Source organism: Passer domesticus, chromosome 5 (genome assembly GCF_036417665.1).
Source record: "Passer domesticus isolate bPasDom1 chromosome 5, bPasDom1.hap1, whole genome shotgun sequence".
NCBI classification, from domain to species: Eukaryota; Metazoa; Chordata; class Aves; order Passeriformes; family Passeridae; genus Passer; species Passer domesticus.
The window spans coordinates 54641545-54654826 of record NC_087478.1 but is presented as its reverse complement, the minus strand read 5'-3'; the positions used below and the strand labels follow the sequence as shown (position 1 = coordinate 54654826).

At 46.4% G+C, this 13282-nt stretch overlaps 1 protein-coding gene across 1 annotated transcript; it reads left to right on the top strand.

Moving 5' to 3' along the window:
* Positions 1-9538: 9538 nt before the first annotated feature.
* On the top strand, positions 9539-11639 carry LOC135301463 (inositol 1,4,5-trisphosphate receptor-interacting protein-like 1). The gene is made up of 2 exons (XM_064421617.1): positions 9539-9600; positions 9965-11639. The coding sequence occupies exons 1-2, from the start codon at positions 9539-9541 to the stop codon at positions 11637-11639; spliced, it is 1737 nt and encodes a 578-aa protein (XP_064277687.1).
* The last annotated feature ends 1643 nt before the right edge of the window (positions 11640-13282 follow it).

Here is a 13282-nt window from a genome sequence, read left to right as displayed (position 1 = left end):
CAATTCTTAGTGTTTGTCCTTTCCTTCCTTCTCATTTTCCCCCTTCCTTTATTCTTTTCCAATGGTTTCTCTTGTGTTGTCTCTTGCAGGGAGCCATCCTCACAGTGGCTGCTGTAAGTCTCTTTGGCAATTAGGTTTTCAAACCAATTTTTTTCAAACCAACCATGAAACTAGCTCATTCAAATTCTTCTTCTCCATGAGCTCTCCATGACCTGTGTTTGTGTCTGTATGAAAGGATCTTACTGTTATTTCTCTTACAGGCTGCTAAAATTTCCCCAAAGAGTAAAAGCCATTGTCAGCATTTCACAAGTGATTTTTTTTTCTAGTCAATTGATATTTTAATAAAGACTAGATGAAAGTGTTACTTTGGAGGAAACAAATGAGTGTATATGAACCTTTCTGCTCACTGTAGAGATGGATGTGTTTTCTCTGCCATTCAACATTTTCTGGGATGGTGAGACTGTGAACAGGATGTAAAGACTGAGGTATGGAGAGACAAGTTTTGAGACAAGTGATAATGAAATCAGGACAGCAGTGCTGTTGACTGGCACATCTCTGCTGTCCTATCTTCTCCATCAACCAACTGTACTTTCTAGAGCTTAAAAATTATGAAAAAAACACCCTAAACACAACGAACCACCTCTGGGGTTTTTTGCATCTTGTTTTCAACAAAGTGCATCAGGGTACCTTTGCCATTCACTTCCCCCTTTAGTTTTCTAAGCCTTTTCCCCCATGTCATTCCTTTATTACCAGAGCTCCCCAAGTCCTCCAGGTCATTCTGCTCTAGCCACTGGCTAAAATTAAGGTTACTAAGGATTTTTCCATTGGTGCCCTCTCTCAGCCTGCACATAATTTCACACCCCTCAGCAAGGAGCCAATAAAATAATACAGAATAGCACCTAAATATTAGAGGAGAATGGAGCAGCTTAGTCATAAACTGATTAGTTTTATCTGTAGAACTGTAACTGGATGCTTAGATGGGAATGTGGGGGTATAGAATATAAGCAAATAAAGACAGTGCAGAAAGTAATCTCACCCCTAAGGAGTTGCAGCTGGGCCAATTACCAAAGATTAGGAACAGGCCTGATTTTAACAGGCCACAGCTGTAAGCAATGAAAAGAAGAGTGGGTTGGCTGGTTGAGAAGAGAGCTAGAGTCAGTTGGCTACTTTATGAGGAAGAAAGAGTCAGTGCTCTGAAGAGCTGCCCATGAGAAAACACCAAGATGGTATGAAACTTTTGTGATAATGTGACAACAGTATGGAACTTTTTCAATATGATGATGACATGGGAGCTCCCCACATGTACTCTCATGAAATGCTGGGGAATTGCAGTTGGGATGCTTCATGCTGTTCCCTGCACTCTACTGTAGGTGCCATTGGGATTTACCTGCTCCAGAGAGCTGTAGCCTGCACCGAGCTTATCCTAGGGCTGCAGGGAGCACACACCCTGTGGCAGTAGGGTGCTTCAGCTTTCTTTGGAGAATAGAGCCCGGCTACAGGGTTGTGCCCATGCTGGTAAATGGGAAGTTGAAATATATGATCTGAAATGGTAGTGGTGTAATGAAAACATGATCTGACCCTAAGCACAACTGAAAAACACAATTCTGTTATAAAATAGGAAAAAGTCTGGATAGTTTGGGCCACGTTAAGTTATACTAGTGTCATAGCAAGATAAAGACTCCTAGTGGAGTCAGATATTTGTATTTTGACAGCTATTCTTCTGACACACCAACTAAAATTATGGAAGAAATGAATTAACCTCAATTTACAGCCTCATTTGTTGTAGTGTGTTTTCTTTATTTGGCATGTTTTATTGTTTAATTTGTGGTTTGGAAATCCTTCTATATTTTCCTCCCCCTGCTTATGGAGTGGCATGGGATCCCCATTTTGTATCTTAGGTTTCTAAATTTAGACTCGCTCCCCCATTGTTATTCAGTTTGGTTAACTGTCAGTCCTTCTGTTTGTTGCCTGGCCATTCCCTGCCAAGTTGTCAATCCCTCCTGTCCCTACCCTCTTCCCCAAAAACCTTCCCTGCTTCTCCCCTCCTCAGATGTCAGTCCTTCCCCGAACCTGCTTCTTCCTCTAGAAACTTCCCTGTCAGTAAAAAAATCCAAATCCACTGGTTTACTTAAGATCCTCCATTGGGTTACAGATTGTGTTTCCCCGCCCTGTGTTCCACGCCCAGTTCTACTGGTTGGTTAAAAATGGTATTCTCCCCTGAGACCTCACCTGTTTATTTACTGCCTGCCCTTGGTTCAGGCTCTTGGGACCTTTGTCCCAGAGAGTTTGCCATCTAATAAAGTTACCCCAGTTCTACCCCAAGACCTGTGCTGCTGCTTTTTTTCCCTGCGCTGAACCTCCTTGGCAGCTGGAATCTTGCACAGCTTAAAGGGGGGAGCTGTCGCACCCCTGTTGTCACCTAGGCAGGACTTCATTCTAGCATCCAATTTTTCTATGTGTGCTTCCCCCTACATATTTCAGTATTTTGGCATTATAACTCCTTGTCCACCCCAATTTTCCTCCCTTTTGTGCCCCCCTTGTGGTGCTGATATAAGTGGTCCAACAACTCCTTCTATTCCTACTCTGAGCTGCCAGGATGTCAGTGGGAAGGTATCTGGTAGAGAAACTGTATTTGAAATGCAAAAAAGCTGTATAAAAACTCTGGAAACAGCAGCTGGCTGCTGTGTATAAGAATTTAAAATGTTTCTCAGTGATTCAAGAAGAATTTCTTTATCCTTCCTTGAACATTAAAATTATATCAAAGATAGCAGATAACATTTTGACTGAGCCAGCGTGTTAGGGATCCAGAAGTACAGCCATATCCAGTAATGGTCTAATTTTCCTTCCCCCTTTTACCTTTTGATGCAAGGCAGCTGAGCGATGTCTCTGTGTGTAGTTTTCCTGGCTGTGTTTCCTTTTTTGGCAGGAAAATGTTGAATAGGGAGGGTTTGAAGTTTTTGGAGTGTTTGAGAACTCCTACAGGTCAGCCTCCTCTGGTACAGTTGTTGTATCCTGGGGTTTTTTGTGGTTTTATAGGGGATTTCTGGATGCCCATGTGCAGGAATTGTGTGTGCAGCACACAATTCTCCTGAGTGTGTGAGGCTGGCAGTGAGCAGGTGGAAATAGACTGGGGGAAGGGATTTCCCTGGATCTCGGACACCAAGCCAAGAAGGCAAGAGCTGTTGATAGAATTTCTTGTAGGGGATTCCCACTGTGGAAATGTTGACTCTGGCTCACTGCTAAGTTTAGAGCCATGTAAAACATGTACCCTGGACTTTATACAGAGCAGATGGTCCAACAGGCTTTACTGGTTAGAGTGTGTCAAATAACAGATTGTCTAGAAAAGTTTGCTTGCTTTTGGCAGACAATTTAATTCAGCTCATAGTGTGTTACTGAAGTTCACTGTGCAGCTCTGCAGAAGTGGGCAGCTAACACATTTTATGTCATCTGCTATACCAAAAGTTTTTTCAATAATTAAAAAAAACCAAAACAAACTAGAAGTTATGTCCCTAGTTGTTCTCTTGAGTTGAGGTGGGAAAAGGCAGCTCCAGGGTGTGAGTAGAAAATGAAATCCAGAAAACTGATTCATATTCCAAAGCCACAATCTTCTTCAAGCTGGTACAACATCTTTTTTTTCTCTTTTAATATGCCCTTTGAAATAATTCTTCCCTTTATTTTAGAATCAGGAAGACATAAAAGTCTCAGGCTTTATTGCAAAAAAATCCCAGAAATAGATTCTGCAAACTTTTAACATCTACACAGAGTTGTAAGAGCCATAATGAGAGATGCAGGACTCCAGGCGGCTCTGCAAAATGCAGTTTATTACATCCAAGACATTACAGCAGTCCAGGGTTGTGGGCTACAGAGCCTGTGCCTATAGCTGTCAGCTCCAGCTGCAGGCAGGCCTGGAGACCCTAAGTTTAGATTACGAATGCATTATATGCTTTTCTTTGCTGAGCATCTTAGTACAGTAGAAGCAATCTGTACCTTTACCTTTATCTGTAGCCTATCATAGCTATTATAACTACCATACTCATGTTACTATTCTCCAGTCACTAAAAGTTAGTACATTACAGTTTAAGCTAGAAGTTGTTTTTAAGTTTTCTTGCAGTGGAAAATTCTGAGACCTTTTTTCTACTTGCAACATCTGCTAACTTGTTTGCCTGTGTTATTTTTCTGCTTGGCGAAACATCTTCTTGTTTGAGGTGAGTTTATCCTCTTCTCTAAGTCATAAAAACCCCCTTCTAACTAACATACCCTTTGCCTCCTTGGTTATCCAGTAAGACTGAATATTGAAAACATTATATTGTAATCCAGGCAAAAGTACCCTGTTGAGATATCTCACCTGGACTGGTCTGTTGTGCTCAGCAGGCATGGCAAGGCTTTACACCCAAGTGATTTTCTGTGGCAATGCTCTTTTAGCTTTTTCTGATGTGTGACAGTGTGAAATGACTGTCCAGTTACCTCCTTGCTATTTAGCTGAGCTGATACATTGAGCACCCCAAAGACCTGGCCTGAGACATTGTTTACAGGTGATACCTGAGAAGCATAAAGTCCTGCAGACTGTGCTTGTATGTGACCCAAAGGGGTGTCTTTAAAATGGCTTTTTCTCTAATAAATATAATATATTATTATAAATAATAGCTATGAATCACTGCCCATGTTTTATGTGTCAGTGCCTCACTGCACATCTTGCAGGTGAAATCCTTTTGCCAAGGTATGTCTTCTGTGAACCCATCTGTGCCCAGCTCAAGCTGGGAGTCATTAAGATCAGTGAGTTCTTCAGTGTAAGCCCTAAAATCCAGTCTTTTCCCTTCTGCAGACCATTACTCCAGTGACTGCCTTGTCCAAATGGGTGGCCAGCAGTGTGTCAGGTGCTGTGACTGGTCTGTAAGTGCAGGGTGGGACTCTTGTTGACAAGGATCAGGGTGGGGGGACGCCCTCACTCTCCACAATTCCTGCACATTTTTCCAGACCCAGATGACAGCATGCTTCCTCCATGCAAATTCTGCCGTGCTGACAGACCATGCTGTTTCCAGCTGGCATGGTTTCATTATGACTTTATTATTAACCAGGATTTGTCAGTTTTCTGTTGCTCAGCTTGTCTCAGCTTGTCTCGTTCTCAGCAGTGGAGCTGCCATACCCCCAGTGGAGTGAGTGGGTTATAATTTTCTGTGCCTCTTCTCCATAGTCATTTGCTATCTCCTAGAAAGAACAGATCCTACCCATCACCTCGAGCTCCATGGATGAAGGAATGTGGCAGTATCTCCGAGGAAGTGACCTCTGAGGAGGGGCAGCGAATTCACAGAATTCACAAAATCACTCGGTTGGAAGAGACCTTCAAGATCATCGAGTCCAACTCATGCCCTAATATCTCAAGTAAACCATGACACTGTGTACCACATCCATCTTTTTTTAAACTCATCCAGGGATGGTGACTCCACCATCTCTCTGGCAGACAATTCCATAACTTTATCACTCTTTCTGTAAAAAACTTCTTCCTAATATCCAACCTTGGCACAGCCTAAGACTGTGTCCTCTGGTTCTGTCAGTTGCTGCCTGGAGAAAGAGACCAACCCCACTTGACTACATGCACCTTTCAGGTGTCTGTAGAGATTGATAAGGTCACCTCTGAGTCTCCTTTTTTCCAGGCTAAACAACCCCAGCTCCCTCAGTCGGTCCTCACAGGGCTTGTGTTCCAAGGCCCTCATCAGCCTCGTTCCCTCCTCTGGATGCACTCCAGTGTCTCAATGTCCTTCCCAAACTGAGGGGCCCAGAACTGGACACAGCACTCAGAGCGTGACCTCACCAGTACAGGTGACGCCCTAGTACCGGAAAAGAATGACCTCCTTGCTCCTGCTGGACACACTATTCCTGATACAGGAATGCTGTTGGTCTTCTTGGCCACCAGGGCACACTGCTGGCTTGTGTTCAGCCAGCTGTTGACAGTTGTGAGTTAGCAGGGCAAGAAAGGAAGTGGATTTGGGTTTTACCTGGCGGAGGAGAGCAAGCAGCCACAGGTAACCTGGAGGAGGAAGAAACTTGGCTGATACTGGGGGGATAGCTGGAGGGTACACAGGGAAGGTTTATATTTTCTCAACAGCCTCACGGTTTTCCTTGTCTTACCTTCCAAGAAGATGCTGACAGCAGAAGGGCAGAGTAACACAGACGAGAAAACAATCCTGATGGATGGTTGGGAACCTTCAGGTCTGTGTCCCTTAGAGGAAAGGGCTCAGTGACCAGCAAGCTGAGTATAGTTGCTTTAATGCCAGCTATGAGGTCCCAGCTTGTGCTGTTTCTGATGGTGCAGAGCCTGAGACAGGTGGCCTGAGTCTTTGCTGGAGCCCAGCTGCACGTAAGCTGTCACATAAATGTTCAGGACAATACCCACTGGGGAAATGCTGGCAGGCAGACAGTACTTCCAAAGAGAGTTTTTAATGGCTCAGTAATCAAGTGTATCAAAATCCATCAGCAAACATCCTCACTGAGCATGCTGGAAAATTCTCTGCTCTCTGACTTCTCAATGCCTTGGTCTTGTGAGGTTATTCCTACAAAACTGAGTATGAGATGCTGCCAGCACAGGTGGTAATACATGGGTGGAAGTGACCACACAGCTCTGAGGACAGAAGAATAAAGGTCTTTCATAGGTGACTGTGTGTGAGGAGATGTGGAATGTGTGCCAGGCAGGCAGTGCCTTCCCTCCTACCTCCTCTACCCAGAGAAGGCATTGATACTGTCCAAAAATGGTGTTGTGGGTGTTCTTTTTTGAAGACTCCCACCACTGACTTAGCTGTGAATTCAGTGGGAGTTAAACCAAATTAGAGCATGTTGGAAAATCCTTTTCAAAATACACAGTCTGCCATTGTGGGGATGCTGTGTGGATACCTTCCAGAGCTGCTCCTAGACCAAGCAGGATCATCACAGAGTGCTTGTGAGAGTGACAGACTCCACCCCTGGGACACAAATGGAAGGCAGGGTGGGAAGAGTGTGGGAACCTGGGTGCTGACCCGTTACAGGGAGAACCACGGACATGCATCTGGGAGGCAATCCCACCTCCTCCTCCTGACAACTTTCCTCTGGAACAAAATCTATCACAAACTTGGTGGCTCCAGAAAATCTGTTTGTTGCTGCTTAGAGCCAGTGCAATTAAGAAAGCCTCCTTTGCAATCCTAGTAGCAGCATGAAATGCTCACTCTGGTTTTGCTCATAAGCTATTTTGGATTAGCTGCAGATAATTGTGCTGACTGTTCAGTGGCAGCCTCTCTGCATACTTAGCCATATTTGCATGTAGCAAAGAGTATTGGACCTTATTACTTTCCAATATCTCTGATTTCCTCTCATCCAAGCACTGAAGCAAATCCAGCATGAGTGGTTTAAGAATTAATTGTCTATCAGGGAGCTAAAGCAAGTTTATGGAAATCCTTCTTGCATTATCTTTGGAGAAATGGCTGTACATAACCAGTAGTTTCCAAGCAAGGGGTTTGTTTTTTGACTGATTGGTAATCAGGCATGGCAAAATCCATCAGCAAATAGCCTGTATTAGTGTACTGGAAAATTAACTAATAGCTGGAGGTATGCTCCTTTTTGAAATCATTCTTTTTGTGATTTGACAGCTCTAGTAATCCAGTTGCTGTGAGTTCAATTTCATATTTATCTTTCTGTGTGGATGTGTTTTAATGCTTGTTTTAGTTTGCTGCCTTCTAATGAAGATCATTTATTAAAAAAAAAAATAAAAGGAGGGTGCTTTGCAAACTAGATTGATCTCATAGCAAGAAAAGCCAGGGTGAGGTCCTCCTCAAGCCATGTGCTGGAAGCAGGGCAGGGCTGGCCAAGGGTGGTCTTCACAGGAAAACAGACCACTACCTATCCATGGCAGGGGCAGGTACTGCTCCTGTAGAGGGAAAAAGACTCTGGGGAGATGGTGCTGCATAACCTGTTCTTTAGTTTTTTTTGGGCCCTGTTACTTTTAATTTTACAATGCTGTTTTGCAGCTCTCTGTAGTTTCTGACTGTGTATGGAGGGTGTGTGTACTCATCTGCCTTCCTGCATGAGAAAACCTGTATAAAATTCCCTTTCAAGGTGCCCAATTGAACATAATGACTAAATGGTGAATAATGTAAATGAGGCATTTCAGGATCATTTTATGATATGAGAAGTTGAAAATCTGAACAGACACATGCTGAATTAAAGAACTTTCCATGAGGGTGGGGGTTTGCCCTAAATACTATAGTTAGATGCAAATCTGTGTTTCTCTGTAATTACAAATCAAGGCAAAGATATCCTTTAATTTGCAAAGGGAAAGAAAAAAGCACTGATGTAGACCAGCATATCTAACAGAGCTGCTCTGTGCTAGAACATTGGAGGATGGCTCTGCTTGGGTAGAATCTCCTGCCTGGCTGTGATGGAATGGCTGTGCACTGGGACGACCTTATGTGTGGCCGCAGCTCTCTTCACAGAAGTAGCAGGCACAAATTTCCCAGAAAAAATCCTGGGGAAGGCTGTGAGAAAGCTCAGAGAAAGAAGAAAAAAAAATCTTATCTCTATTTGCCGCTCCTGTTGCTTGGCATATGTGGAATGTGTTACGGAGATTGTTTAACAAAAGGTAGTTTCTTAATTGGAATGAGGTGATGGTGTTTCAATTTCATTTAACCAAATGGAGCCATATGTGTATTGCACTGTCTGCGAGGCTGTTGGGTTTTTCCTTTCAATAGAGCAGTAGTATGGTATTAGTATAGAATATAGTGTAGTATAATATAATTAATAAAGCATTTGTTCAGCCTTCTAGTAATATTGAAGTCCAGGCTCGTCATTCCCGGTGCAGGAGGCTCCGTGCAACAATACTTATCAAGGTTATTTTTCTTTAAAACACATTGGTCACACCATCAATGTAAGGGGGGGTTCCAGCTGTCTAGAGCTTACTGATGGTGCTGATGGGGTTGAGCATTTTTGGGTAGGAAGCAGGGGGAAGGCCAGCAGCACCAGCCTGTGACTCTTCAAAGGCGGTTCATCACTGCAGTCTTTGGAGCTGTGCCTGTTTCTGCACAGAAAGATCAATGTATCTGGAACTGGTGACCCAAAATGCATCTTTCTACTGCAGAACATCTTGTAATTGTGCTGAGGAACTCTTTCTGGAGCAGAAGACATGAGTGCTCTCCCAGAGGCCTGGTAGACAAGTGGTTGTGGGGAAGCAAGAGGATGCTGTCATGCTCATCCTTCAGAAAAGCAGCAAGCCTGAAACCAACGTGCACCTTTAATGACTCAGAGATTTAACTGAAGCTCAGTGCGGAGTCAAGCTTTAGACCCCATGATCCTCAAGGGTGCCTTCCACCATGGATATCTGTGAGATTGCCAATGGAGGGCCGCTGATAAGAAAGACAAGAGAAAGACCAAGAGAAGTTCTTTGAAGAAGATTCACGGAAAGGCTGGCCCTGCCACCCCAGGGCCCCTCCAAGAGTCTGAGCTGGGGTGGGGACAAAGGGCGGGGCTGGGCTGGCTGTGGTGTACTGTGCCGTCCCTGACATCATTATGCCATGTCACAATGGGGGCAGCTACACAAGGCCCCAGCAAGGTAACGCTGGCCCTGTATTGCTTGGGCAAGCGGTGAGTGCACACGTGAGGCGGGGAGGCTGGGCTGGGGACAAGGGCTGGGGCAGAAATGCTGCACCCGGGGTTGGCTTTTCCCCCTGCATGCAGGGACAGCCCCTCATGGCAGAGCCTTGGGCAGGGCACCGTGCTGCTGCTGCTGCTGCTGCTGCTGCTGCTGCAGCTGCTGGAGCAGCGGAACAGGCCTGGCTTCTTGCCAGCTCTCTGGGGTCCTGTCCTTCCTGCTCCCAGATCCTTGGGATTCCCGTCCCTGCTGTCCCCAATGCCAGCTGCCTCCCTCACAGCCTCTCTCAAGGCCTTCTCTCTCCATCCTCTTGCAGACCATGGATACCTGGGTATTGTGGCTCTTGCTCTTGCAAAGTGTAGTCCAGTACCCACAGCCCGTGGGTGATGGCTTGGACGAGGCGACACGTCTGCGAATGGAGGTGCGTGCCAAGCTCCAGGAAGAGGAGAGGATTCGTCTGGAGCGGGAGGTGGAGCAGCTGGCCCTGAAGCAGGGTGTCTGGGCCTGGGGAGATCTGCTCTGCCCTGCCTGGCAGCACTGGCACGTCTGGGCTCTTGCTGGGCTCCTGCTCCTTCTCTTGGCACTGTGGTATATGTGGAGGAAAAGGAGCCTGAGGAGACAGGAGCATGAAGAAGGAAGTGATGGTGTATATGAAGAGGAAGTGGAAAATGTGGATGCAAACGAAGAAGGTGTCGGAAACGAAGAAGAAGGAGACAACGACGTGGATGGGGAGGAAAACAACAATGATGATGGCAATGCACAGGAAGCCGACAATGCTGCTGCAAATGAAGAAGGTGCTGCTGCAAATGAAGAAGGTGCTGCTGCAAATGAAGTTGGCAATGAGGCTGCAAATGCAGCAAACATCAATGATGTTGGAAATGAAGCGGAAGAATACCGTGATCGTGCCGATAACTTTGGAAGAATCATAATGGAGCGCATACAGTGGCCTGAGCAGGACCTGGAAGAAGGATGCACGTGGACAACAACCTTGATGGAGTATTTTGCATATTATTTTCACCAGGTCTTGTCCGACAGTTTCTATCCAGTGCTGCAAGAGGCTATCGGGGTGGGCAGTGCCTTTGAAGGTTGGAGTCCCCGTGAGCAGGATGTTGTGTACCAGGTGCTCATACCCATGACACCTCCCCGAGGACACAGCTTCCACCTAGAGCTGGGCACTGCAGGGCAGAGGCGCTTGAGGAACTTCCACATCCGCGTGCAGCAGGAGTGCACCTGCACGAGGGAGCAGCAGGGTGAGAACATGCTATGCTTCCTGCACCACCCTGAGGAGGAGCTGAGGGGGTGTCAGGATCCCAGCCTCCTCGATACCCTGTGCACGGGCTGCTACCTGGATGTGCAGAAAACTGCTCGCTGGTTCTACCAGCTGGTGAAAGCAATCTGGCCGGCTTTGCCTCAGTCACACCAATGGCATTTAGTGCTGCTGCCCTCCAGACGCTCCTGCCGGTTCAAGGTGACCAATGGCACAGAAAGCTACCAGATTGAGATGCTGTTTGGGGTGCGGCAAGGCAACTCAGATGTCTTTGCAAGCAGTCAGCCTAGGCAAGCCCACACCTCAAGCACAATCTGGCCGGAGAGCTACGCCGTGGCCGAGATGAAGTTCTTCAGGTACATCGCCAGGCGGGCTCCCCCTGACAGCTTGCACCTGAAATGCCTGCAATTCTTCACTCGTCTTCAGCTGGGCTTAGGCTTCTCCACCTACACCATGAAGACCATCGTCATGCACCTCCTGAACGCCTTACCCGTGTCACAGTGGCGCAGGAGACATTTTGTGAGGCGGCTGATGGATATCAGCGAGAGTCTGCGCACGTGTGTGGAAGTGAGACGCCTCAATCACTTCATTGTGGGCAACCAGAGGCTTCCTGAGGGGATCCATTTGCCCCCAGAGGTCCTAATGGCCGGGTCGTGCAATCTCTTCCATGACCTGGTGATGGATCCGGTTGCCCACTCCCAGGCCATGAGCCAGTACGTGGATCTGCACCAGTGGTTCAAACGGATCCTTAAAAATGAACAGTGAAGGAGCTGCTCCTGCACAGAGCTGTGCTTGTGAGGCTCACACGTGGTGGCAGAGAACAGCTCTCAGTAAACGGGAAAAGAGGCTACGATGTGGGCTACAGAGGGGGAAGGGAAAACGCTGCGTAGCAGCACTATGCCCTCAACAGCAGCAGTGTCGTCTCATCATTTCTCCCCAGCACTGCATCCAGTGATGACCAGGCTGGCTACAAAGATCAAGGACCACGCAAGAGGAAAATGCTGTTATTTTCCCACCTCTTTCTTTGAGTCCATTTTGCCTCTGAGAGCTTCACCTTGTGCAAAGATGCTGATCTCAGAATGCCAGATGAGGGAATGTTTGAAAGGACCACTGGTGGTATCAACTGATCCAGGGCTGCTCCAGCCAGGTCTTCCCGCCGTGCACTACAAAGGATTGCGTTCCGATCAAGGTTCTTGACTGTCTCCGGGAGAGAGACTCCACCATCCCTGGGCAGTGTTTGGGATCAGATAATGGACGCTGTTTCTCCTTGTTCTCGCATGGGAAAACATTAGGTCAACGTTGTACCTGCAACTGTGTTGCAGCTGACCTGATATTTTGTATATATAAAGGTCTAGATTTTTAGTTTGTGTATATATATATATATATATATATATATATATCCCCTCTATTCATATTATATTCAAGAAAGCGTAACAATTACCATATGTAAGAGTAAAATATAATAAAATCAAATAATATCAACAATACTGATTATGTAACTCTTATATCGTGATGAGATTAGAAACAGTCAAATATGTAATTTTGTTTAGAGAATACAATATAGCCAATATTTAGTGCCACTCTAAGTTGTGATATGTATTCATGCTCTTAGCACATTGATAGCTGGAAAGATTTTCATAAAAGAGATACATATGTAAGACACATAACTATTACATCTTCTTTATTGCATAGAAGAATGGTTTTTGACGTAGCAGTAAAGCCATAGATGGTGTCTCTGACTGCTGGGGACACACCATGATGCTCTATAGTTAGTGCATTGACGAGTAGCAACCTGGAAACTGCTTTGCTCTTGATTCAATAAACTACAATATTCCAGAACGTGGATGGTGCAAGACTTTATTGATCTTAAGCAGACCTGTAAACATGGTAAAAGTCAAAAAGTTGTGAAGCTGGGCTTGTGAAGAGTCTCCTTGAAGTCAGCCAAATATGCAGTGCTGCACTGGTTCTAATGAGAAATCAAGCCCAGCTGCCCCCAGCCCCAGTGATCACAGAATCACAGAGGAGCTTGCCTTGGAGGGGTCCTTAGAAATGGTCTTGTTGCAACCCTGCTGCCAAGGGCAGGGACACCTTGCACTAGGCCAGCTTGCTCCAAGCCGTGTGCGGCCTGGCGTGGAACACGGCCAGCGATGGGGCAGCCACAGCTGCTGTGGGCAGCGCGGGCCAGGGCCTCAGCAGCCTGAGAGGCAAGAATTTCTTGCACATCTCCAGCCCAAGCCTGCCCGCTGTCAGTGGGAAGCCACTGGGCCTGGTGCTGTCCCAGCAGGCCCTTGTCCACAGCCCCTCTCAGGTCTCTGCTGGGCCTAGCGCAGGGACTGAAAGGCCGCAGGAAGGTGCCCCCGCAGAAGGCCTTGGAGAGCACTGGGGCCAGGAGTGCCACCATGAGGGCA